Genomic DNA, 25,717 nt, shown 5'->3' on the forward strand with positions numbered 1-25,717 from the left:
AAAGGATTGATTAAAAATAGCTCCCAGCTACCTATTTTCCACAATAAGTTTCTAAATTATCGTTTATATTGTCTCCTCCATTGAAAATAAACTCGAAAAGATTTCATGAGGTTTACAGTTTTACAGGGACGTTCTGCAGCTACGCGAAGCATTTATTAAAAATGGCCCCCAGCTACCCGCCACTTGATATCGACGTATCGTTAATGTTACTCGATTATCGTGTAGTTAGAGGCAAACAAGAAAAGGTCTAAATGTTTAGCCATTCGAGGAGCCAGTATAGCGTTTCATCGCAGACAATGAGGAGCGGGAGATTTATGTTCAGGCTCGTCGCGAGTAAGCACGCTCTTATCCCAGCGGAAAATGGACCAATAAGAGGTCCATTAAGTGACAAGCCGAGTCGCCATTGTTGTTACGAGTGGGTTTACGTTTAACGTGAACAGACAATGCTGTCCATTCACGATAAGAATAGAAATCCCGACTTTATCCGACCACCCTGTATAATTCCGCGAGATTCTCGAGTGTGCAGCGAAAAGTCTGACCGCGTGAACCACTTTTCGTTGGGGCGCATCGCCGTGAAATTATTTCGGGCTAGACGCACGCAGAGAAAATGGAAAACATTCCGGGGGTTGGAGGTTGAACCGTCAAGGCAACGGGGGTTGAACAGGCAGACGAGGGACGGCGGAGAGGGGGATGAGTTTTAAAAGGCAAGCGTTTTAAATCCTTGCAGCATTCATTATTCTGTCGTGCGCACTTTTTCCACGCTTTTTCTACCGCGTTCCCCCTTTTTGCCCGCGTGGATTTTCAGATTTTTCCGCGAGCAAGAACGACACAACGCGACGGCAGCGGCCAAACGCATTTCGAACGGCGAATATTATCCGGCTAAATGAAGATTATGCTCTCACCCGGATTTGCCGGCTTTTCGTCCGGCTGGCCGGTTTCTGCAATTTTTATTCCCATCCGCGAATCATCCTCTAAGAGCCGAGTTCTCTCCGCCGGCTCGGACAGTTTCATTTGCCCACCCCCTAACCCCCAGCGATATTTACGTTGAATTAATTTAATTACGACCCCCTGAAAATATTCCCGCTACCACTCGCCGACCAAACGAACATGCCGAGTCTCGAGGCAATTCTTTGTTTGTTGTAACTTAAAATGGTGTAGATCGTTGTAATTTAAAATGTTGTAGAGTATTGCGATTTAAAATGCTGTAGACTACTGTGATTTAAAATGTTGTTGATTATTTTGATTTAAAATGGTGTAGATTATTGTGTGATTTAAAAAGGTGTAGGTTATTGCGATTAAAAATGTTGTATACTATTGTGATTTAAAATGCTGTAGATTATTTTGGGTTTTAAAATGTCGTATACAATTGTGATTTAAAATGCTGTAGATTATTTTGTGACTTAAAATGTTATAGATTATTGTGATTTAAAATGTTTTAGATTATTGTGATTTCAAATGCTGTGGACTACTATGATTTAAAATATTATAGATTATTGTGATTTAAAATGCTGTAGACTACTGTGATTTAAAATGTTGTTGATTATTTTGATTTAAAATGGTGTATATTATTGTGTGATTTAAAAAGGTGTAGGTTATTGCGATTAAAAATGTTGTATACTATTGTGATTTAAAATGCTGTAGATTATTTTGGGTTTTAAAATGTTGTATACTATTGTGTGATATGAAATGCTGTAGATTATTTTGTGATTTAAAATGTTATAGATTATTCTGATTTAAAATGTTGTAGATTATTGTGATTTCAAATGCTGTGGACTACTGTGATTTAAAATATTATAGATTATTGTGATTTAAAATGCTGTAGACTACTGTGATTTAAAATGTTGTTGATTATTTTGATTTAAAATGGTGTATATTATTGTGTGATTTAAAAAGGTGTAGGTTATTGCGATTAAAAATGTTGTATACTATTGTGATTTAAAATGCTGTAGATTATTTTGGGTTTTAAAATGTTGTATACTATTGTGTGATATAAAATGCTGTAGATTATTTTGTGATTTAAAATGTTATAGATTATTCTGATTTAAAATGTTGTAGATTATTGTGATTTCAAATGCTGTGGACTACTGTGATTAAAAATGTTATAGATTATTGTGATCTAAAATGCTGTAGACTACTATGATTGAAAATGTTGTAGACTATTACGATTTAAAATGTATACTATTGTGAGTTAAAATGCTGTAGATTATTTTGTGATCTAAAATTCTGTAGATTATTTTGTAATTGAAAATGTCGTAGATTATTGCGATTTAAAATGCTGCAAAATCAGTAAACAGGGGAAAAGTTGGATCGATAATTGACCGGTTCCGGCAGCCCGTTGATGCGATGGTGTCGGTGCAGCGTCCATCGCGATCGCGGCTACATATTTGCGCTTGTTGCTGGACAACGGAACTCAAACAGCACGGGCCGGTGGCCAGAGTTGTCGAAGAAGCCCGAGGAAACTGTCCGGGCCAGAGAGCCGACCGATGAAAATACCCCCTGGAGATCGGTGAAAGTTTCGGCCGGGGTCCACTGTTGCGGCTTCCTTCCGCGTGTTATCCGGGTTCTCCCTGTGGACGGTGGACCGTTCCTCCTCAGCATTTAATTGCCAAGTACCAGCCGGAAAAGTTCCCGATCCTAACTGCGACCGACCTTACCGAACGAAAAACGGCTCGGGATGGACAACGTTGATCCACGGGTTTAGAAGGACTCTCTTCTCTCTCTCGCCCCCTGTTTCTGTTGTTTCGTTGAAATTCAGATATCATGGCGCCCCTTTGTGTCCTGGGACGACTTGTTTTGTCTGAATCAGCTCCGGCTGTTTGTCGATTCCATTATACGCGGTCTTTGTTACCTAGGACACGTCTCCCTCCCAAGAAATTGGATGTCTACCCAGCCCGAAACTGCCAGCCGTGACTTTTCGTAGATTACATCCCCTCCCAGAATTTTAATTGCGAAAACCTCTCCCAGAATTTCCCAGCGCCGAGACTCCATGTCTATTTCGTTCCTGGATTTGCGAATTTTTAATTTAGTCACGTGGTAACCCACCCGGATTTTCAGAGTAGATCCGGTTATTACACGAGGATAATTTGATGCTTTGTAATCATTGGTAGCCGGGAGATCTGTATGGAAAGGAAAAATTTAAGTGTTTGTCAGGAGATATGGGGAAAAAGGATTGTGTTTCTCACGGTGTCACAGTGTATAGATACGGGATTGTTATCGATGTCACCGGACAACAAATCGCAGGCATTTTTCGGCGATTTAAATGTCGCCGTGTCACGAGAGTGGACAACATTCGGGGGATAAAGAGAAGGGAAACAAGATAAAAATGTAACCAGTCTCGAGCGGCGAATAAATAAAAACCGGTCCGGTGCAAATGTTCCTTGTCAACTGGATCCTACGATGTGCACCATTTAAATTACCCGACTGCAATATTTTGCCGCTTCAGATTGACTTGTTAACGCGGATTCCAATTCACGATCGAATAAACGCCGGCGATTGTATCGTTCGACCGTTCTGGTCGATTAATTCGAACCTTTCGACCACCGTGCGATAATGGCAATTTTTTCACTATTCTTCAGATTCAATTTAAAAATTTTATAGACACATTAAATGGAATTCAACTTGACAAGAGTTGCACACGGTGTTTCAATCTTTAAAATGGAAATCAGATTAATAAAAATTACACAGTGTTTCGATCTTTAAAATAGAAATCACACTGATTAATAAAAATTACACAGCGTTTCAATCTTTAAAATGGAAATCACACAAATTAATAAAAATTACACAGTGTGTTTTAATCCTTAAAATGGAAATCAAATTAATAAAAATTACACAGTGTTTCGATCCTTAAAATGGAAATCAAATTAATAAAAATTACACAGTGTGTTTCAATCCTTAAAATGGAAATCAAATTAATAAAAATTGCACAGTGTTTCACATTTTCAAACAGAAACGAGAAAAGATGAAAAAAGGTTCAAATTTAATATTGACACAGTCACGATCAAAAATTAACAAGAACCGCAGAGTGCTTCGACGACTGTTAAAATGTGCATAAAAACTCGAACCTAAAATAAATATTCTAAGCCGAGTCGCGCCATATAAAATATAAAAATATGAAATTTCAAGCTAGAAAAAGCGCATCCGCGACTGAATAGAGAAACGGTGGCGGGAGAACAACGGCGAGCAGTTCGCGCGATGGCGGGGCGTCGGCTCTATTGAATGAAGAGGAAATATTAATTCAGCGAAAAAAAAATCGGTAAAAAGCCGAAGGAAAAAAAGAACTCGCGATGAACTGCTTGCAGCTACAGCAAATATTTGCGACTCGATTTAATAGTTTCCACAATGCGTTCAGTTTCCGGACGGACAACGGGGTTTCATTTAATAAAATCCAGCGGCGGTGGTGGCGATCGCCGTCGTCCGGTCGGGCTCGCGTTGCTTTTTTTAATTACCCGCGCGACATTAATCACACGCCGGAGAACGGAAAGAGAGGGACTACAAAGGAAACCACTTTCACAAAATTAAATTCTCATTTCGTCGGCGCGCAGCCCGGCCGCTCGACCATTGCGCCGCCGTTTAATTCGCCCGAAAATCGTTGCCGCGGCTTTTACAGGGTAACAAAAGCACCGCGGACGAGAGAAAAAAAACAGGGACACACGCGCCCCGGACAAACACACTGGCTCACACGTACGTGCGAGCTCGCGAGCGCCGAAATAAATACAAACAAAAAGAAACACACCGGGAGTAGAATAGCGTTCGATTTTATTGGCCGTCTCCCGATACGTGTTTCGCGCGCCCACCCCCGCGTTTGCCGACGTACACTCTCGGGGATTCGTACACCACCGTGACTCCTACACCCCCATACAGGGTGTCCGCTTTTTAGAAGCTACGACACTTGTCCCGGATCGGAGCCGAGCTGCAAAAACCGCGAATCCGGAGGAGACCGATCGGTTTTCGAATCCCGCGCGATTTATCTTCTCCGACGACGATCAGTCACGTGACCAGAAGCCGATCCGACCGCGCACGATTTTTTTTCAACGTTTAATCCAGCCTCCAGAGAAATTTTCGTCTTAAAAAAATGACTTTAAATGAAGAAAAATAGAATAGGTGAGAAACTATAAAGACATTAACCCTTTGCACTCGGAGCAATTTTAACTTGAGAATTAAACATTTCTTCCGACCTAGAATATTTCCATTCCCTATGATTTTTTCAATTTTATGGATATGAAATTGGTGTAATAGCTCATACAATGCCTAAACTGTAAGATAACACATGAATTTCTCATAAAGAAGACACAGATCCCCCTCTCTGCTGTAATACCCCGCTCTCAGTGCACCACATCTTATACGACTGCCAAAAATTCTCCACCCAGCGTGACTTAAATTGGAATCAACCAGAACACGGCCCTCACATCCGAAAAGCATATAACAAACACCATTGAATTCCTTAAAGATATTAACCACCTCAACAAAATCTAAAAAACACAATAGAAGTTCGTCGCTAATGACCTAGATGTTGATGCGACGTTAAACCTTAATATAATATTTAAAAAATGCCTAAATGTTTAGTAATTAATTAAATAATGATATATGGTACAGCAATTTTTAGTGGCGCCTCGGTTAAATGAATTTTGTCCACGTCCTCATTGGGGTATATCGAATGCTGTACGTCGCATACTTGATCGCACAACATGATTTCACCACGAGTCTGGTATAAACACGTTTTTCACCGACGTTTCATTCAATTATTTGCCCGTTTTTCTTTTATAATACGTATTTTGGCATTGTGCTACGCGAAACAGGTTTTACAAAGCCCGCAACGCTTTGTTTCGGTATTCCGTCCTATCTCCGCTGGGTCGGATTGTTTGTTTTTGTATGCACTTGACGGTTTTATTTTGTACCCTCCAATTATTTGCGGATTTTTATGCATTCATCGCCGATGTACGTGTTTTCCGAAATTGGCGTAGCACAATGTCCGGAATAATTGAACACAGCTCCAGGTTATTTTGTACTTTGTGTTTGAATTACTGTTGCACCGTAGGAAATTCAATTTTACGATATTCCGGTTTGTTGAAATTCGGTTATAAACACGGGGATTACCATGGAATCGGTCGCGTCTGCAAATATTCTACATATTTTTCCGGATTATTTTCACGGTCCGATTTTGTAAATATTTTGTGCTAATGTTTATTAGCTTATAGCCCGGCGAATTATATTTTCGCGTCGAGCGTGTCTCTGTATTAAACAGATTCGATTTATCGTATAATATGTATATCCATTGATCAATCCGTGAATTTCGTGAGCGCGAAATATGCGTGTGATTGTGCAAATTATTCGAGATTATTCGAAATAGAATGTTTGCAAAAATTAAAAGAATTATTTAAACAGTGAAATTTAAAAATTTCGCCGTCTCATATCAAAAAAATCTCACGAAGCAGTCTAGTTAAGATAAACATTAATTTCTAAATCCTTTAACACAGTAAACGTGTTGAAGAACCAAGTTCTACAGTGGCGTGGGACACGAGACAACAAACTGACTCACCGGTGATCTTCAATCAGTTTAGCGGTTAAGGCGAATAGAATCTAAATATAAGCAGGATCAGCTGTCGATTACGTTCGCGCGTAAAACTGAATCACGTCGATCACGAGGATCGTTTGGCTGACGCGCGGCGAAGTAATAAATTTCATTACCACGGAACGTGTATTTCTAGTTGTCACGGGTCTCGTGACACGCGGTCCTCTTGATTTATTGTTTATAATTCATACCGCCCAGCAGACTGTAATTAAGGCTGGCATCATGCTCCTCGTTAATTCGCTAATGAGCAATTCGCCGCGGAGGCTTTAATATAGATTGCAACTGGAGAATGTCGGGGCCAGGCTGCTCAATGTTGTAGCTAGGCGTCAGGCCAAGCTATTAAATAATCGAGCGAATTACACCCCCACTCTGTTCCTGACCCACCACCCAACATTTTAGCGTATATACCTCTTGGCCGCCGGTTCCCTGCAACGTCAGCCGATCAGGTGCCAAGTGCAAATTTAAACTTGCAGTTCCCTGCCTCTTCCGACAAGTCCTCTGCACCATTGAAATGCCTTCGCGCCGCCCGAAACCGGTGGAAAGAACTTTATGGATTCCAAATACAGGAGAATCGGCCTCTCAGTGGTACAGAAGCTCGCTTTTTCTGGACAAAATCAATTTTTCAACTTTTAAATTACAACAAAATTGTATTTATCTCAAATAAGAACCCTTTGAAACCTCGAAATTCAAAGTATTAGATCTTTCCAATAACTTTCCGGGCAGATATAGCGTTTCAAGCGCAAAACTATAAAGTTGGAGTTGCAATTAAATAGTTTAATTATTCCTTACACAATATTTCAGTTATTTAATGGTAACGTAAGCATGTTTCAATCAATATACGAAGAATATTTTTAAACCCCTGCGATGAAGATTCCGAACAGAGCCTAATAAAAAAGTGTATGTTATTAATTTCCTGTAAACCGAAATGAAATTCGATTTCGTTGTTGTCTATATGTAGCAGGAGAAAACATAGCCATACTAAAAATGTAAACTTGTTTCTTCCTATGAGATTCTGAACGATGAAGAGTGGTACAATGGCTTGATTTTCGCGGTCTAATAATAAGATTAAAGTAAATCTGTACGAGAATGACGGTTTCGAATCACCACACCGCTAGATCGCAAGTCCAACCACGTCGATCGACATAATGTGATCCGGATCTTATCGTGATCAACGTTATTAAGCCCTGCAACACGGCGCAACGTCGTCCTCGTAGCTCATAACTTAATCCAGACCACCACATCTGAGATCAAGATACGATCAAGTTCCCAATACCATAGATCATGACGTCGTCAATGAACAATGTATCATGATATAGACCAGATCAGGCCGCGACACCTCGCCGTGTAACCAGGATTACCGTTGTCGGTAACCATGATCGAACTCACTATCGTGCTTCCTGATCCTGATCGTTGGTCAAGAAATATCCCCCGTACAAATTGTCATCACACTATCTATTGCTGCGGGAAATCGGGAAATTGGAAATCGAGTAAACCGCTTTCTGATATTTTCAGGATCAACTTTATATCTCTATGTTATCATTTTAATTTAGCGAAAATAATATATTCATACCCTTATTAAAGCTTCTAATCTTTTTACCGCTTTAAGGATTTTAAGGATCGCTGCTTTAACAATATTTGCAATAAGACAAATTTCTCAACAAGAGAAATCAGGTGGGACACCCTGTATACCATAAAACGAGCATACTTGCAATATACAAGGTGGTCCACCTAAATATCTCCTTTACTTTTTTATGATATAACTAGGCAGCGGATTTTATGCATTTGTGACAGAAATGAGTAGATGTGTGACTAATTGTTACACTATTTACAACCTATATTAAACATACTAAGAAAGAAAATAAATTTCTATTTCACTCCAGTTGGTTCTTTACACCTATTCGTTTCTGACGTAAATGCATAAAATCCTACATTTAGCTTGGCACCCTGTATACTTGCTCCAAGAAACCTCGAAGAGCAGCACAGGCGCGGCACGACATCTTCAAGTATAACGTATTCGGATTTTTAAAAAATCGTCGGAGCTACCTGCCTGTTTCTTTCGCGACAAGTATAGCAGTTAGGATCGGGAGTGGCAAGTCCCGGTTATTATCGCTCGCGGGGGTGATATCCGAGAACTAATAGAGTTACCTGGTTGCCACTCGAGTGCCCGAGGCTGACGTGACGCTGGACGGAAGAGAGCTATCGTGTTTCAAGCCGGTGAAATCGCGGGAGTTCCGTGTGTTGTTGCGTGGAACGCAGAAGGGCTTGATGGCCGTGCATAAGATCCTCGCAAGAACGGCTACGCTCGCTGCTGATGCGGTATTTGCGCAGGTGTACGAAACACAGAACGGCAACCTTGTTCGGAGTAGTTAGTCGTTGCATTGTTACATAGTCGGATAACTTGAGACGAGCCGAGGGGTTGGGCACGTGTACCTCGTTTCCGAGATAAATCGCGAGTTCGATACGCGAGACCTCAAACTACGGTTGAGTCGGTCGACGATGGTATCGGGTGTAGTTCGTTCGCACTTGTAACGTTGCAAATTGTTGTTCGTCGAATTCGGATCTGAACCTTCATCACTGTGAAATTCTTTCGATTCACCTTTATTGTATTTGTGAAATTGTTCGTTTTTAGTTGTTTTAATGTTTACTGAACGTTCTGTTCGCAGATGGAACTGCTGATGACGAAAGTCTAGACACGGCTGTTCAAGATTATACTACTGACGAGGACTACAATGATCTCTTCGATCCCACCACTAATGGGTACGTGCCACAAATAAACAAATAAGAATAGAAATATTGTACAATATTTGTACCGTCCCATCAGATACTGAAAAATTCACTATTTTTAATGATGTGCATAAATCACCGAACACTTATTTGTCTTCGACAAAATGGTAATTAAAGAATACAAGCTTAGCTATTATATTATAATATTCGAATGCAAATAAAAATGCGAATGAAAATATAAGAATAATAATTAAAATTTAGGAAATATTGGATATTTTGGTCAGATTTGATTTACATGTTCTGTGCACATTCGAAAAAATTAGTAAGTACCATTTTTATTTCACAATATAGGTCCTTTAACAACTTGCAAAAAATTTCGAACAGTATCTACCAAATATAAATATTATTAATTTCCTTTAGACAGAAATAAAATTCTATTTTATTGTTGTGAATATATAGTCATTGGAGAACATATAGACATACAATAGATATAGATATTCTCCTTTTTCTAGGAGATTATGATCGATAAAGAAATTCTAAGTAGAATAAATCGTAGTGCAAGGGGTTAATAACAAAAAATCATCTGCATCCAAATTCGAATAAATGTCCGGTGACTTATGGACGGGAGTGTATGACAGGAGAGAGGAGGAAGAGGAGGGTAAAGCAGGATCGACAGGGGCGTAGAGGGGGAAAGATTTCATGGGTCCGTATGATGGAAAAGCGAGAGCCGGGGATGCCGCAGGGCTTAATAAGGAAGCGGCTCGATTGGTTCGATTCGAAAGCTAATAATGCCACTTCCCGTGCGTCGTGGAACTGCGAAGGCTTTAGGCGTGATTAAATTTGAATTCTCTCGTTCCTTCAGACAGGCTAATTCGGGGAGGAAGCGGCGATAGGGCCAATCGAGATTCCAACGACCGAGTCCTCGTCCTCGTCATCTTCGTCCTCGTCGTCTTCGATTTCGCTTATTGCGGGGAGAATTTTCTTCGAGGAACGCTCGAGATTTCGGAAATGGAAAGATTTCGCTCCCGGGAAATGAAAACTCTTTAAACTAAATCGATCGGACCTACAAGGGAAACAACTTCAATCTCGACCCTGATTACATACCTACATTTTTTTTTTAGAAATATTCCTGGTTTCCTGCAGATTCAATTCCATCGGGATACAGAAAGAGAGGATAAACAGAATGAACCTGTAGAAAAGAATAAAATAAAACAGTTGTGTACAATGATTTTTTACAATAATATTTGTATGATCTAGCACAAGAATCTAGTAAAAGAAGAAATACATTTTCGTTCGACCTGTGCTGTTTCCAATCGACCAGGAAACTCTTTGGCATAAACATAATAATATTTGTATGATGGCTCAAACGATATTATAAACATCTAGTAAAAGATGAAATACATTTTCGTTCGACCTGTGCTGTTTCAAATCGACCAGGAAAATCTTTGGCATAAATATAATAATATTTGTATGATGGCTCAAACGATATTTTAAACATCTAGTAAAAGATGAAATACATTTTCGTTCAACCTGTGCTGTTTCAAATCTACCAGGAAAATCTTTGGCATAAATCTAATAATATTTGTATGATGGCTCAAACGATATTTTAAACATCTAGTAAAACATGAAATACATTTTCGTTCGACCTGTGCTGTTTCCAATCGACCAGGAAAATCTTTGGCATAAACATAATAATATTTGTATGATGGCTCAAACGATATTTTAAACATCTAGTAAAAGATGAAATACATTTTCGTTCGACCTGTGCTGTTTCCAATCGACCAGGAAACTCTTTGGCATAAACATAATAATATTTGTATGATGGCTCAAACGATATTTTAAACATCTAGTAAAAGATGAAATACATTTTCGTTCGACCTGTGCTGTTTCCAATCGACGAGGAAACTCTTTGGCATAAACATAATAATATTTGTATGATGGCTCAAACGATATTTTAAACATCTAGTAAAAGATGAAATACATTTTCGTTCAACCTGTGCTGTTTCCAATCGACCAGGAAAATTTTTGGTATAAATACGTGGAGTAACAGTAATGTATGCGTGATGTCGGACAGAGCAGAGATGGAGATCAGCTACCACACATCCGGCGTCAGAGCAAGAAAGCAACACAGACCCCTAAAGCTTAGCCTACAGGCAGCCCTACGTCGCCGCATAATGGCGTGGTAATGCGCCGAACCCGATTGAAATTACGTGTCGTAACCAATCGCAGTAACGCATTATGGTTACAATATCGTGCATGCACACGGGTCGACGACTTCCCAGCCGGTTGCATTATTCCTGAACGCCACGTGGCTCCATTAATATTGATGCACCGACCGATTCCCTGTAACCCCTTCGGCAGGGGGATGTCGGAGCCGGAGTTGACAGAGATGCTGGTAGACGTTGTTGCGACACGGGCTTTATCCCTCGAAGGATCGTGCGAGATCAATTCTTCGCGGATCCATCCGCCCCGCGAAAATTATTCCAAATATTCTTCAGACCTCGTCCGAGATTTATCGCAGAGACGCCATGCTGCACCTCAACAATTTTTCCAAACAGTTCCGATGCTTCAAATTGACAATAATCTTCAAACTTCAAATTTTCGTACTGAATTTTTAAAGTAATCTCGATGTAATAACTAAACTTGCGGATCTTTAAAATATTCTTATAATCGTTAAAACATATAATAAAAATATTCTGCATTGATTGTGGAAAACAGGAATAAGATAAAAATTGATTTCATCCCTTAATGACTTTGTTACGCTAAAACCAACATTACAAAATATTACTGTTTTATATTTACTTCACCTAACTAATTTCTTCATAAATGCATGTAGTAATAACTAGACCGCGAATCTCTTATGCGAAATAAAACTTGTCTGCATCGATTGCAAGGAATGGAAACTAAATGAGTTGAATAGAGGAGAAATTCCAACAATTTTGAATTTCATCTGTTCAATTTTTCTATAAATACATACAGATCAGCAGTCTACATTTTCTCACATTTTCAAAATGGCTGTTGTGAATGGTCAGACTGCATCTTCACCATCCAGACAACTTTAAAAATTCAGTACGAAGAACGTACTCAAAATGACCATTTAACATCGTAAACAGTACAAAATAAGTTTTCTCGAACGTCCGTCGGGATGATTGATAATCTGCAAAATGGCGGCCGAGTCGAGTCAGACCCAATCACGCGAACACTCTAGCAAGTCAGCCGTTACCCACGCATAATTAAGTTCGACACCCGAGGAAGCACACTAACAGACCAGCCTTCCTTAGGCTAGCAAAAGGTGTTAAAACATCAGCAAAGACGAGAGGATCGACGAATCGTCAACAATTCGACGCGCCCACGGTGTTCCGTTGCGTCACTTCCTTTGCTGGCAGTTTTAAGCACTCAGAAGACCGTCTCAGACAGGGATTAGGCGTTCGCGGGGTTTCTATAAATAATGCAACGTTTAACCTCGGCTGAGGGATCGGTTTTGTCGCTCGCGCCGTTCCCTCCTGTTCACCCGGACCCGGCATGGCACCAGCAGCAACGTTTTAAAGTCGCCATGCAAATGATTGAAGAGGCGTTCGATCGCCGCACCGCGAAAGTCGACTCCCCGCCGATAGAGTTTGTTTGCGGAGCGAATGTACGTGGATGTTGTGTCATCCTCGTCGTACTAGATTGACAACCAACCTCTTTCCTCCTCCACACCGAACCGATCACTCTCTGGCCCGCTGAAATCCTGCGGAGATTTTCATTAGTTGCGCGAAAATTCTCTGGCTGCGAAAAATTCCACAATTTTTCAAACTATCTTCTAAATCATACATTTGTCAGAGAAACAATGCAACGTCCACTAAAGTTTCGTTTATTCATTGCGAAAAACAATTGTGATCGCTTTTTATTCATTCATTTGGTTCCAGTATTTTTTAATTCATACGGAAATTTTCTGCGACCAGGTTTTTGCGAACCGGAAATTCTTTTACTCCGAGAAATGCCACGATCTTTTAAACTATCTTCTAAATCGTAGATTTGTCAGAAATATAATGCAACGTCACTGGAGTCTAGTGACTCCACTCATTGAGAAAGACAATTGCGACCGCTTTTTATTTTTTCTTTATTTAATTTGTTCCAGTATTTTGTAATTGATCCATATTCCACGTCTACATCTACATTGGGGTCCTGGGTTTGCGAAAAATTCTGGAGTCTAGTATATTTATTAAGAAAGACAATTGCGACCGCTTTTTATTTTTCCATTATTTAATTTGTTCCAGTATTTTGTAATTGATCCGCATTCTACATCCAAATTCTACATCTACATGTACATTGGCGTCTCGGGTGTGCGAAAAATTCTGGAGTCTAGTATATTTATTAAGAAAGACAATTGCGACCGCTTTTTATTTTTCCATTATTTAATTTGTTCCAGTATTTTGTAATTGATCCGCATTCTATATCTACATCTACATCCATATTGGCGGCTCGTGTTTGAAATTTCCGCGGCCAGGTTTTTGTGAACCGGAAAGCGCGAAGTTTCGACCAATAAAGTGTCTGACGAGCTCGCGAACAGAATCCGGGAAATTGATCCTGGCCGTTACATAATTTTCACCGGTTGCGCAACCGTTTTAAAGCGCGGTGAAATTTTAACTGGTTCCCGTCGTTTAATAAACGATATTTACGATCTCCGTTCTCCTGCGCGCGCGAAACTTTCGGCGCGTTTCCTCTCGCTAAAAAACCAAACTGCTTTTTCAACCATATATTGTGTTTTTTTACGCGATTCTTATGGGACATACCGTAGGATATCGGCGCGCCCGCTTCGAAATTATGAAACTTAAATTGAAAAAGCTCCGCTGTCGACGGCCGTTCATTTTACGGACTTCATATCTTACAGTTTTCGCGAGAACACGCGCGCGCGCAACTTTCGGGGCATTTTTAGCTAAGAGATACATACACCGTAAACGTGGGCACCGATTTTCCCCGGGAGATGAGGAAAGCAATTTATGAACGTTCAGTAAGCCGAAAACATTTTTGAGGGGGATACACAAGCACCGTAAGAAAATTGAATAAGAATGGGAGGCCTCCAACGATCAATATTTAAAATGTTTACGATCGTCTAATAAATATGGAGAAACCTGGTTTTCCTCGAAGAGATGTCTCAGTTTAATCCTACCCTATCGCTTTGAGTTATGAATAGATGGTCGCAGGTGCAGCCGAGGATCGTTTGTTTTGATCAGTTCGACAGAGTGTTTCGGATAGGAGAGGACTAGTGGAAACATATTACAGGAGAACGTCTTCCGATGCATTTTTCAGTAACCTATACAGCGGTACACGTTACCGGAGAAATTTAATATCAAAAGACATGAAAAAGAAAATCACGTGTATTTACATCGACAACGTATCGAAACAGAAAGATCTAAAAATTCATTGTTTTTCGATAGAATCCTTAAATTTTTCTGATATTCCGCGACCACTTTAACATTTCCATCAATTCATAAAATCTAGCAATAATTGAACTGTCTATTTTTACGCAGAATTAGAATTTCTCTAAGCAATTTCCAGTAGAAAGACTTGAGCAGAAGTTTACTTTTCTTTCTAAAAATTGTAGAAGAATTAAACGATAGCATCCTCAAGTTCATCCGATATATTTCAGCCACTTCAACATTTCCATAAATGCATAAAACGCGCAGATTAATTACAACGTGCCCAAATATTGGCGTGGAATCAAGAATGATCGATGTCCGAGGCATTTTACGGTCACGGTGGCCCGGCGGGTCATCGATGTCTACGCACACCATTGCATCTCATCGGTTCCATCGGATATTCCAGCGTTCAAACAACGCGTCTCAGGCATATTCCGCAGAAACGGTACTCGGTAATGAACATAGAGGCGCCTGTGCCGGCGATAGCATAGTACGTACTATCATTAACAATTGAAGGCAGGCGGTACGTCAAGAACGGTCAACGCTGCGGGCCACAGATGCAACAGAACTTGCCGGTGACTTACTGATCACAGCTTGATTTATATTCAATAACCAGCGGGGGTTGGTTACTCCCTGCGTCCACGTGCAATCACGTACTGTCGTGTAAACACAAGCTGATACACGACTGCGCCCGCGCTCATATTCGTGTTGAGTTGCACACACAGACAAACGTTCGCCTCGGTAAACTCGATGATTGGCTCTTGGCGCGAGGGTTGTTTCCGGTTTGGGGCAAGTCGCTGCCGAGATAAGTACACTGCGGATTTTATGCGACCCTAGGAAAATGTTTCGGTGAAAGTGCTGAAATAATTGCACCCCTTCCCTGTATTATTTTTTCCACGGCTGTAATACTTGTAAAAATTACAGACTGTACATCACGAATAGACTGCGGGTCTTTATGCAGAATAACAAATGTTCGCATTGATTGCAGGACACAAGAGCCAAATAAAAATTGTATTCTTCTTTTAATTATCCTGTTTTGCTGAAACTAATACATTGATGTCCTTAAATATTTTTAACATGTCCACTGCTTGAAATTGTACGTATCCGTTCTTCTCATAAATGCATAAATTCTGCAGTCCAATTATACAGCGGATTTTTATTTTAGGCGGATTGAAGAATATACATATAATCAGTCGCCTGCTGATTTCAAACCCACAGTCCAATCATTAAAAAATCAAGTACTGCCAATTGTTTACCGTTTGGATATTTTTGTCGGCGACTGTACGTGTTCAGCGTTCCACGCAGAGAATATCGGCGACAAGGGAACGTTGCAGCAGCGAGCGAGAGCCTCGTTTTAAATGCATTCTAGCGAAAGGGTGAAAACGCGAATCGTTCGGAAGAACGTGGATGACGATAATCTTAAAAATAAAAATAGTACTCGAGGTTTGGCGCGCGCTCATGCTCCGTTATTTCTCCCGCGCGTCGGTCGAATGGCTTCTCAAAATGCATGGAGTAACTTTGCATGGTAAACACAGAGGAAACACGAGCCCCTTTTTTCAGCCCTCTTTTCCTTCGAACTCTCTATCCCCGCTCGCGGCCCCGTTCGTTCCCCCTACCCTATCCGCCGCGGATTTTGTGGACGCTGTTAATTTTGTTCGTGTCGTTTGACGTTGAAAACCGCCGGGACATCGTTAACGCATGCACCGGTGATTTCAATTTTGCGAAACTTTCCGAGCGTAACTTTTTTGTCCCCGGTAATTCGATAATCCTTTAATGGCGGCGCATAAAATCGACCGAGACGGGAGGACGGTCGATTGAAAAAAAAAAATTGCGAATCACAATGCGAAACGGCAATCCGCACGTGTCGGAGGATTACTTGTAAAAATCATTTTTCCAAGGTTTTATCGGATGCCGGTCTCGCTAGAAATAGTTGTTCTATCCAATCTAAAAAAAAAAAACTAGTCAGTTCGAAACGACGCGTTTCCGATGGTATTTGAAACATTGATGAAACAATTCGGTTTCAATATTTAATTACGCGGAAGTAGTGCCAGCGTTAAATACTTCATGCTTCCGTTTCACGCTTCTGCGTTGTTTAATCAATCAAACGTTTTATTACGACGAAATATTTTTTCCATTGCTCGGCTATTCTGCCAATCGGCGTAGAAAATCGTTTCGCAAAAAGATCCCGAATCCCTCGTCGAGTACAATTTTCCAATTCTTCCGTTTCTGCTTTACCGACGGAGTAGAAGGGTGGAAAACGCAGAGGGTGGGCGGAGAGGGCGGCGCGCAACAAAAAAGATAACAGTCAAAACGTTTCAAATTCTCGATGGAAATGGAACCTCGGAAAGGAAACAGACGCGGAAATTCGATCCAAAAGCTCGATGCCCGAAAACAAAACCGGCGCTTTTTTCTCGGAGACGGGGCGGCTACAGTTTGATGAAGCTTCCATCGAACCGCACAATGAAACACGAAACGACGGGGATCCCCGGACGAAAGTTTAATTCGATCGAATTCGGTGTTCGATTGAATTTCAAATTGTCCGGAAAGTCCGTGGGAGGTCGCTGGGACTTGACGAAATTCAATTAACCATTTCCGCGTGGATACGACGGTTTTTTATTCCTCTGCGAACCACCCCCGCAAACCTCTCCCCTCTCTCTCTCTCTCTCTCTCTCTCTCTCTCTCTCTGGTTTCAACACTCGAGGAATTTTCACGCGGTCGTTATAAAACATGAAAGAAACCGGGTGCGGTTATTGGCCGAGAGCCGTTGTTGTCCAAATTGACCCGGCTGAATGGCCGCGTCGCGAACAAAGAAGCAAACGAACGAATTTCCACCGGGTACCGGGGAGTTTAATTAATCGCGGGACAACAATCGCAACCCGTTCCAAACCCGGCTTTTCCTCGTCTGCGACGGAGAGAGAGAGAAAGAGGACGTTTCCCTTTCGAAAAGCCGTGGGACGACGCAACGCTAGCTCTGTGTCTGACATGCGTGCTTCAAAAGCTCTTTGCATAATCGTCGCTCATTGTCGCGATTCACCTCGTCGCCGTGTCAATGAAGAAGTTTAATATACCGAGTGTCTTGAACGAGGGTTCGCGAAATTACAGCGCAGCCTGATAGCGGCCATTGTCTCAAACGACGCCGAAGAAATTCTGCGAATTGTTTACGGACGGTTTTTACCGAAATCGTTGCGAAGATGCGGCTGTGCGCATTTTCGCTATATTTTGGATTTTTTCAGAAAATTAAGGAATATGAAATAGCTGTGCGTATTATTGGGTCGTTCGGAAAGTGATTCCGTCTTTTGTGTAGAAACGGCATTACTTATTCAGTTATTGCTTATCCTTATTTTGAAAAATAAGATCACATTTGCTTTTTTATTACCGCAAGGGTAGGAAATGCAGTGCACGAATGAAAGAGTTGCGTGCTGGTTAAGGAGAGAATGTAACAATTTTGATTACCATTTTGCCGCTTTTTTCAACGTTTTTTATGCGGTGTAAATGTCATTTCGAATAAACTCGTAAAAAGTCATACAACTCAATGTTTTGCTAATAAAAAGCAGATTTAAGTTGCCCAAAAAATCGCAAGAGGTGATAAAACAAAATGTCATAAAATTTATTCTAAATGCTAAAAAATTGGTTTTCATTCTCCCTTGAGAAAACGAAATTAAATTTCGATTTTGAAGAATCGGCGAGGCCCGGCGAATTTATTTTCGAGGGGAGCGATACTTACGGAGCGGTCGAAGAAGAAGAAGAAGAAGTAGGAGAAGGTAGCCGGCGACGAATCGACAGGAAACTGCTCGTGGAAGCTGCAGTCAATTGCGACTTCCGGTTCGCACTGTGGAGGGCTAGGGAGTAATCGTGTATATTCGGCCAATATAAATCGGACGAGGGCGGACGTCGCCGTTGGACTGGTTGCGACTAGAATATTAAGTATGAATATGTTAATGGAGCCGCACACCCTATTCTTCTCGCCCTCCGTTGTCGCAAACTCGCGGCAAAATAATGCGTGCCGCGTGGACTTTCCCTCTTATCAAGGGAGTTGATATACGATAGCTGGGGTCGCGCTATTTACCCGGAGTGTTTTCTGGAAATGGACTGCCCAAGATTTCACTCTTTTCCCCTGTCTCGCGAGCCTTCGCGCCACACCGTGGAAAACGTTAATTCACTTCGCGTGATTTATGTCGCGATTCGCGATGCCGCACGGCACGGCGACACGTTCGCGCCCAGAAATTGAACAGCTCAAACGATAAATGGTGTCGCGAATCTAAACTTTCCAGCGAATTATTCGGTCCTACATATTTCGGAAATTTATCAAGCACCGGGCCATTTTGGGCGAGCAGCGTTAAGCTCTCGGTCAGATTAGGGGAGGGGAAACGAATTCAGGGGAAAACGTTGCCCCCTCTCTGCCAGTCACGTGACGTCCGGTAGCGTCGGAGAAGGGGGAGGTAGAGTAGGGACACTCTCTAATTATTATTCCTATAACATGTAACGCACTTTGTAGAATTAATGGAAGAAAGTGAAATCAAATAAAATCTTATTTTTAATGGGAACAGCCTTTGTAGATCTAAAACAAATAAAAATTGTACAAAATTCTATCGAACTTTATAGTCTAGTCTTTTTTAAAAATTTTCATAAGGCAACACACAATCATTCTTCAATTTTACAACAATTCAGAAAACGACTACTTTCCGAATTTAAGCAATCTTATTTTTGTACACACATTGTCGACCGAGTCTACTCGAGTATTTTAATATCGGAACACTTCAATCACGCGTCCATCGATCAAGAGGACAGGATAAGTAATAAAACCTTAGCTTCCAAAAATATTGGATTAAAAAGATCAAAGGGACACTTGATCGATGAAGGAGCATTCGAAGTTCTCTCGTTGGAGAATCCTCGTCTCAATGTCCCCGCGTCATTGGCTTAATCAAAATTCCTTTGTCAATCAGCTGAAACTTTCACTGGCTGGCCCTGATAAGAGCCAGCTCCTTTAATGATCCCCATTTTAAAGTTACATTGTTAGCAGCGAGAGAGCCTGGATGGAATTACTCCGGTTATCGATCTTATGTGTGGCAGGGAACGCAAGGCCTCCGGGGCATCGCTGGACCATGATAGTTTATAGCAAACACTGACATTGTTATGCGCCCACTATATTAACCGCAAAATCAATCGGTCATAACGTCTATAGAATTAATTCGACCAATAATTCGATTCTATTATATCCGTCGCTCTAGCAAATTTACCTTAAGTCTCCTTTGGCGTGGTTAATAATAATAACGATAAATAGATTGTGAAACTCACTTCGGAATTTATATTTAAGTTTTAATTACGTATATCGTAAAAATTGCTCTCGGTTTTATAGATCAGAATCGTGGCTGTTATTCGTTAAATAAACAAGTAGAATAACATATAATTAGTGGATATTCTCGAGAGCTATAAGCATGTAATATGGATCGTTACAAATTCCGGGGCGTCGTGTAACGCATTTTTTCCAAGGCGAATTGCTCGCACGCTGTAAAAATATCGATACAGGTATAATAACCGTTGAATTTTCATACGTGGTACGCTCCTGCGCCTGTAATCATGCTAAACGGAGCATGTAAACTGACAAGCAATAAAAAATTGAACCCTCGTCCTGAACGTTCTTTGGTCAATTTCTCGCGACAACATGTTGCTCATACATTTCAATGAGGATCCTCTAACGGGTGTTCGGGGAACGCGTATCCTTGCTTCCACTAGGTTAGGTTAGCATACTTCCAGTGCATTCTTACATTTTCCACTGGAAAATAACATTTTAATATTTTACATTTGGGGATTACTGTAGCGTTCACTATATTTTATTATTTATTATCAACGCATTTACTGAATATATCTGTTAACCTTTTGTAGATAATCTTATATTTCATTGAGAAACTTCGATATATTTCTACTAGTATTTTTCATTTTCTATTTTTCATTTGCAGGACTGACGTGGAGGCAACATCCGGGTCCAAGAGCGGCACATTGAAATTCATACGAACCCTAACGAATATTACAAGGGATGCTGGAGCGGTGGCTAACATGAGATGCGAGGTGGTCGGCGATCCACCGCCAACCAGGATCAGATGGCTGAAGAACGAAGCACCTCTCGAGGAGAGACGACCGAAAATAACTATTAAAAAAATCCACGCGCAGGTACGCCACCAGATTTATGATAAGTATCTTTACAAAAATTACTCAGATTTGCCAACATTTATCATCCAGAAAAGATCTTTTTCTAACGTCCACGTCCGCATTCTCAGTCTCGAATAATTTGTTTCACAAGTCGAACTATTTCAGCCTGGCATTTCTAATGTTCAGGCACACGAGCATGCTGCAAAGAACATCGCCGGCAGTCGGCTGAAGATCATCAATCTAGACGTCTCTGACGTTGGGTTTTACACTTGCCGAGTCACAAATGGCAAAGATCAAATACAAAGCGAGGGAACGCTCCGGGTCGACTCCTCTAAAAGCAGACACCGTGAGTAAAGACAATTTTGCAATTTTTCTATTCCGAAATCGGATATTTTTAGATCTTCAAGTTCTCCCCCAGTTCTGAAATAAAATATATTTCGATTGTCGAAAAAGAATGTTCTATCGACTGTTTAAAATTTCTCGCCGAACGCATCAATTTCAATTTTTAAATCGCGCTACACTTAATTTGAATTCCAACTCTCTCACGCGCGGAATATGAATTTCCCTCAAAGGAATATATTATCATTAATAACGAGTAAATGTACCCCGGGCACTTGATTAAAGATTACCAAACTCATTTAACGTTCTTATTTCACGAGAAATCCGACGGAACTCTGAAGAGGCGAAGAAAAATTCCAGTTAATCCACTTCCCGTGTACCGGGACTCTTGAGAAATTTGTATTCGCGAAAACATCGTCAGCGATGATTAAGTAAAGAAATCTACTTAAAGAAAGTGAGGGAACTTTGTTAACCTTCATCATCTCGTTGCCGTCCTGCGGTTTTGTTCGTGTGATAAATACATATACATATTATATCAAATTCGCAGTCGAACCGTAAATTCTTTATTCGCTGTTTCGTGGAGGTTTTGGCGGCAAATTGGCGACAGTGCTCCCCCTGTCACTCAAAATGGCGGGCGGGGGTGTTGAAACGGGAAAGAAGTTCGAATCTTCCGCCGGGTGGAGAGAGTTTGACTTGCAGAGTGCTAATATTAAAGTTCCTCGTCGCGGAGGGTTGAAAGTGGAGAGCCGGCCAACGCAACGGTCCGCGGATAAGGGGGTGGGTTTCCTCTGGGGGTTGGGTGGCGAGTCTGGGCGTTTTCTTCGCGCATCGGCCTCGATTAGATTAGAATTTGTTAGGGGTGTCGCCCGGTAACTTCGTCAGAGGAACGCTGTCAGTTTTGTTTCATCGCTCCCGGGCACAAGAGCTTTTTGGGAAAGTTTCGCGCACGAAATTCCGCTTCGAGACACGGGGAAAACTTTCCAGCTGAATACCGACTTATGAGGGACGACGTGGCCTCATCGTAGATGAGCGTTGAATTAGCCCTGACACGTACCCTTAATACGCGTCCGAAGATTCGACATTTTTTTTTCCATACCACCCTCTCGCTGCGAAGAGAAAGAGCTCCTCTCAGGGGATCAGTTTTTTACCGGAATTTTTGACGAAAAAGTTATAATTTCCCTTCGCCTTCTTAAGTCCACTTTCCGCGAGCTTTCGGTAAAATATGCGCGCCAACTTTCCACCAGTTCTATTTGTACTCCGTTTGTTTTTTCGCTCCCGGCGAGCAAAAGATTGGCAACTCGAGCGGATCCAGGAAATTTAGTTGTTCTGTTGACTCCATTTTAATCTTGTTTGAGTTATATAAATGCACGAAGTACTGCAACGGTAATTAACGGTGGAAGGGCTCCGGCAACACATTGATTTCACATTTCCGATCGTTACGGGATCGCGGGCACGTCGTCAGAATTCCCGATGTATATTTTTTTCCAAGTCGAATCTCGCCACTCGAGGGAATCAATTTCCCCTCACGTTCCCGGCGAGCAGACGTCAAAGGGGAATTTCGATGAGTCGAATTGACAGTTTTACGATCCCCCTCGAAAGCTTCCTATATTTCGTTCGTCTCCATTGGAGATCACGGAAAGCTTTTCTTCGTCATCGCGGATACTTGTCAGAGATCGGGACGCGTTTTCTCGTCAATTTAGTTCGAGCATGGAAAGCGAGGAACGAGTGCGTACAACCAATAAATTTTTCTATTCGTGAGCATTATGTGATCGTACAATTTTTCGAAAAATTCCAAAGGAATACGAGAGTACTTTCTTAAACGTTTTTCGAAGGCAGACAGCGTTCCCAGCGCTGTTCCCCCGCCTCGCCGTCCGCTCCCTCAAAAACAACCCCTAAAATTGCCGCGTCCCGGACTTTAGCGGGCGGAAAACCGACGGGGATCGTCGCAAAACAATTATCACCCCAATAAATTCTAGGAAACACGAGTGGAGGGGCGTAATGAAATCAGCATGAGGGCGTGAGGGAGTTGCAGGGAGAAGGAAAAGAAGCGGAGGAGGACGACAGGGGGTGGTGGTTTCGGTCGCGAGTTTAATCGGCCGGTTCTCACGGGGGCGCGCGAGAGCGACGTCGCACGTTCTCCCCGGTGTTTAATTCGAGGGGTTAGAAGTCGAGTTAATTAACACGGTGCTCAATTATTCAGGGCAAGCCTAATAAGCCGTGTCGAAACTGTTTGCCGCTGGTACACGATCGGAACGAGTTTACGGCGAGAACCGGGCACGTCGAGCCTCTGCCCGGGCTTTTATGGCGAGCTGTTGCTTTCCGGGGGCCAGGATGACCCTTCCAACGTGTACGTCGCGTGGAACGAAATAATTCCGGACGCGAAGGGTTCAATGGGAAAAGACAACCCGGATCGGGGAATGTTTGACAGTGGCCCGTTCTTCAGGATCCCCATGCTTACACCACCTTGAAAGGGACCGATGTGCCATCTTTGACGCTCTGATTGATTTAGGGTTGTTTCATTGAATAACGTAGAAAATTTTCGTTATCAACCCCTGGCCGTATTTTATCGAGTCATACTCGCGATGAAGATTTGAACAAAGTCTAACAAGTATGAATATTAAGCGTTTCGTTTTAGATGAAGTCAAATTTGATTCGCTTGTGATCAATATGTAAGCATTAAATTAAATGTAGCCATAGAAAAACTATGAATTTTCTTTTCTCTTCTACTTCTCGGGGATAAAGACGTTTTAACCCACATACGTCCCACCAATATGTTTCGTTATAGCGTCACACATTAAAGAAGTGCATCTCGCAACACAAACGGAAAGAGATTAATTATTTTACAGTATGTAAGAATAGTGAATTGATGAGTTTTCACCCTGAGGAACGTAAAATGTTACGGCAAGGGGTTAATATAAGGGTTCATCCTCTTAGACCCTCGTTAGACCCCAAATCCGTAATTCTGGAGAGGGAATAATATTTCGGGCCGTCGGTAATACTAAAATAAAAATCAGAAGATGACAGAAAGTTTTTATCGACTGCGAGTAGGGCGGCAGAATATTAAAACAGGGCTTAGACCAGCTCGGACAGGTCGATACACCCAGAATAAAGATTAATCTTAATCGGGAGCGGTCTAACAGTGAGCGAATAATATTTTAACACCCCGGTTTAGGGGTTTTGCACGCACACATTCTCAAAGGGTGTCGTCGCCGGTAACTCGAGGCCGAGGAGGGTCGTCCGAAAATTGTCCACGGCTCGCTTAAACAGACCTCGGGCCGAAACTTTTTCAATTATTCCTGCAAAATAGCCGGATCAAAGTTGCCGGCCGGCTAGGCAGATTAATAATTCCGGTATTAATTAAAATTCAGTTATGACGGTGTGAAATAAGGGGCAGTCGACCGAGAGGATCCGTGACGAATCGATACCGGGGGCCGGCCTGCCGACCGTGGCCGATGAATATAATCGCGAATTAATCGAATCAGCCGGGACACGTGACGTATCAAATTCAGGAATATCATTTTAATTATTGGCCCGGTCCAAGGGTTGTTTACCACCTCTTTTTCGACCACCGCTGTCCGCTTTTAATCATACGGCTGACGTTCCTGTTCCACGAACGTTTACCATTTCGCCGCAGATAAACCACCGCTGTAAATAATCGGAGGGGCCAGTTAGGATGCTTTCACGCGGAATTGTATGAAAAATTATCGACAGTTTCTTGAATATTCATCGACCACCACCCTCCACCCACCTTCCCGTGAATATCCGATCAGTTCGAAAATTTTACGAGCCGGTGTTATCATGCAAAAATTTTGTCTAATATTCATGATGTTGAACACACTCGAGCCACCCACGTAATGTTAGATGATTGCATAAATTCGTGCGCGATTTTCAATGATGTCGCAAACTGAACTGCACGGCGGAGTGTAATAAAAAATTTGTATAGAGAGTGTCTCAGCTGAAGGAGGCCACCTAAATATCTCCTGTATTTTTAATGGCACAAAAAAGATATTTATGGCATAATTTAAATGGTATCGAAGGAGGAATATCATAGAAGAACAATTTCTTTTGTCCGGTTATTTTTTCATAGTTTTTTTCAAGAGCATCGTTATCTTTTATCGGGAAAACTTATTTTTTCTTATTACATCTTGTTAATGATTTAAGCATATTCAAATGTATTTTTTCAACTGCTATAAGATGGAATAAAAAAAGATAAGTTTTCCCAATAAAAAAGTAACGATGACCTTGAAAAAACTATGAAAACATAACCGGACAAAAGAAATTGTTCTTCTTTGAGATTCCTCCTTCGATACCATTTAAATTATGCCATAAATATTTTTTGTGCCATTAAAAATAAAGCTTCCTTCAGCTGAGACAGCCTGTATAGTCACCATTCTACAGTTATTACAGTATTCTTTAAAATTTAACCAATGAATTTATTTTCAAATCGGGCACGAACTTATGCAATCATCTGATGTTATGTACTTGTATATTTTGCAGCTGGACGACCTTATTTTCACTTCAAAATTCATTTTTACTT

At 41.4% G+C, this 25,717-nt stretch overlaps 1 protein-coding gene across 2 annotated transcripts in view; it reads left to right on the forward strand.

Moving 5' to 3' along the window:
• Ror (tyrosine-protein kinase transmembrane receptor Ror) overlaps positions 1-25,717 on the forward strand; it is a 322,401-nt gene that overhangs the window by 250,742 nt on the left and 45,942 nt on the right. For both annotated transcript variants that reach the window (XM_076438182.1, XM_076438183.1), the window contains exons 2-4: positions 9,232-9,325; positions 20,652-20,862; positions 21,028-21,187. In XM_076438182.1, the coding sequence (XP_076294297.1) occupies positions 9,232-9,325; positions 20,652-20,862; positions 21,028-21,187 (465 nt within the window). The remainder of the gene's footprint in view (positions 1-9,231; positions 9,326-20,651; positions 20,863-21,027; positions 21,188-25,717) is intronic.

This window comes from Lasioglossum baleicum, chromosome 14 (genome assembly GCF_051020765.1).
Source record: "Lasioglossum baleicum chromosome 14, iyLasBale1, whole genome shotgun sequence".
Lineage (NCBI taxonomy): Eukaryota > Metazoa > Arthropoda > Insecta > Hymenoptera > Halictidae > Lasioglossum > Lasioglossum baleicum.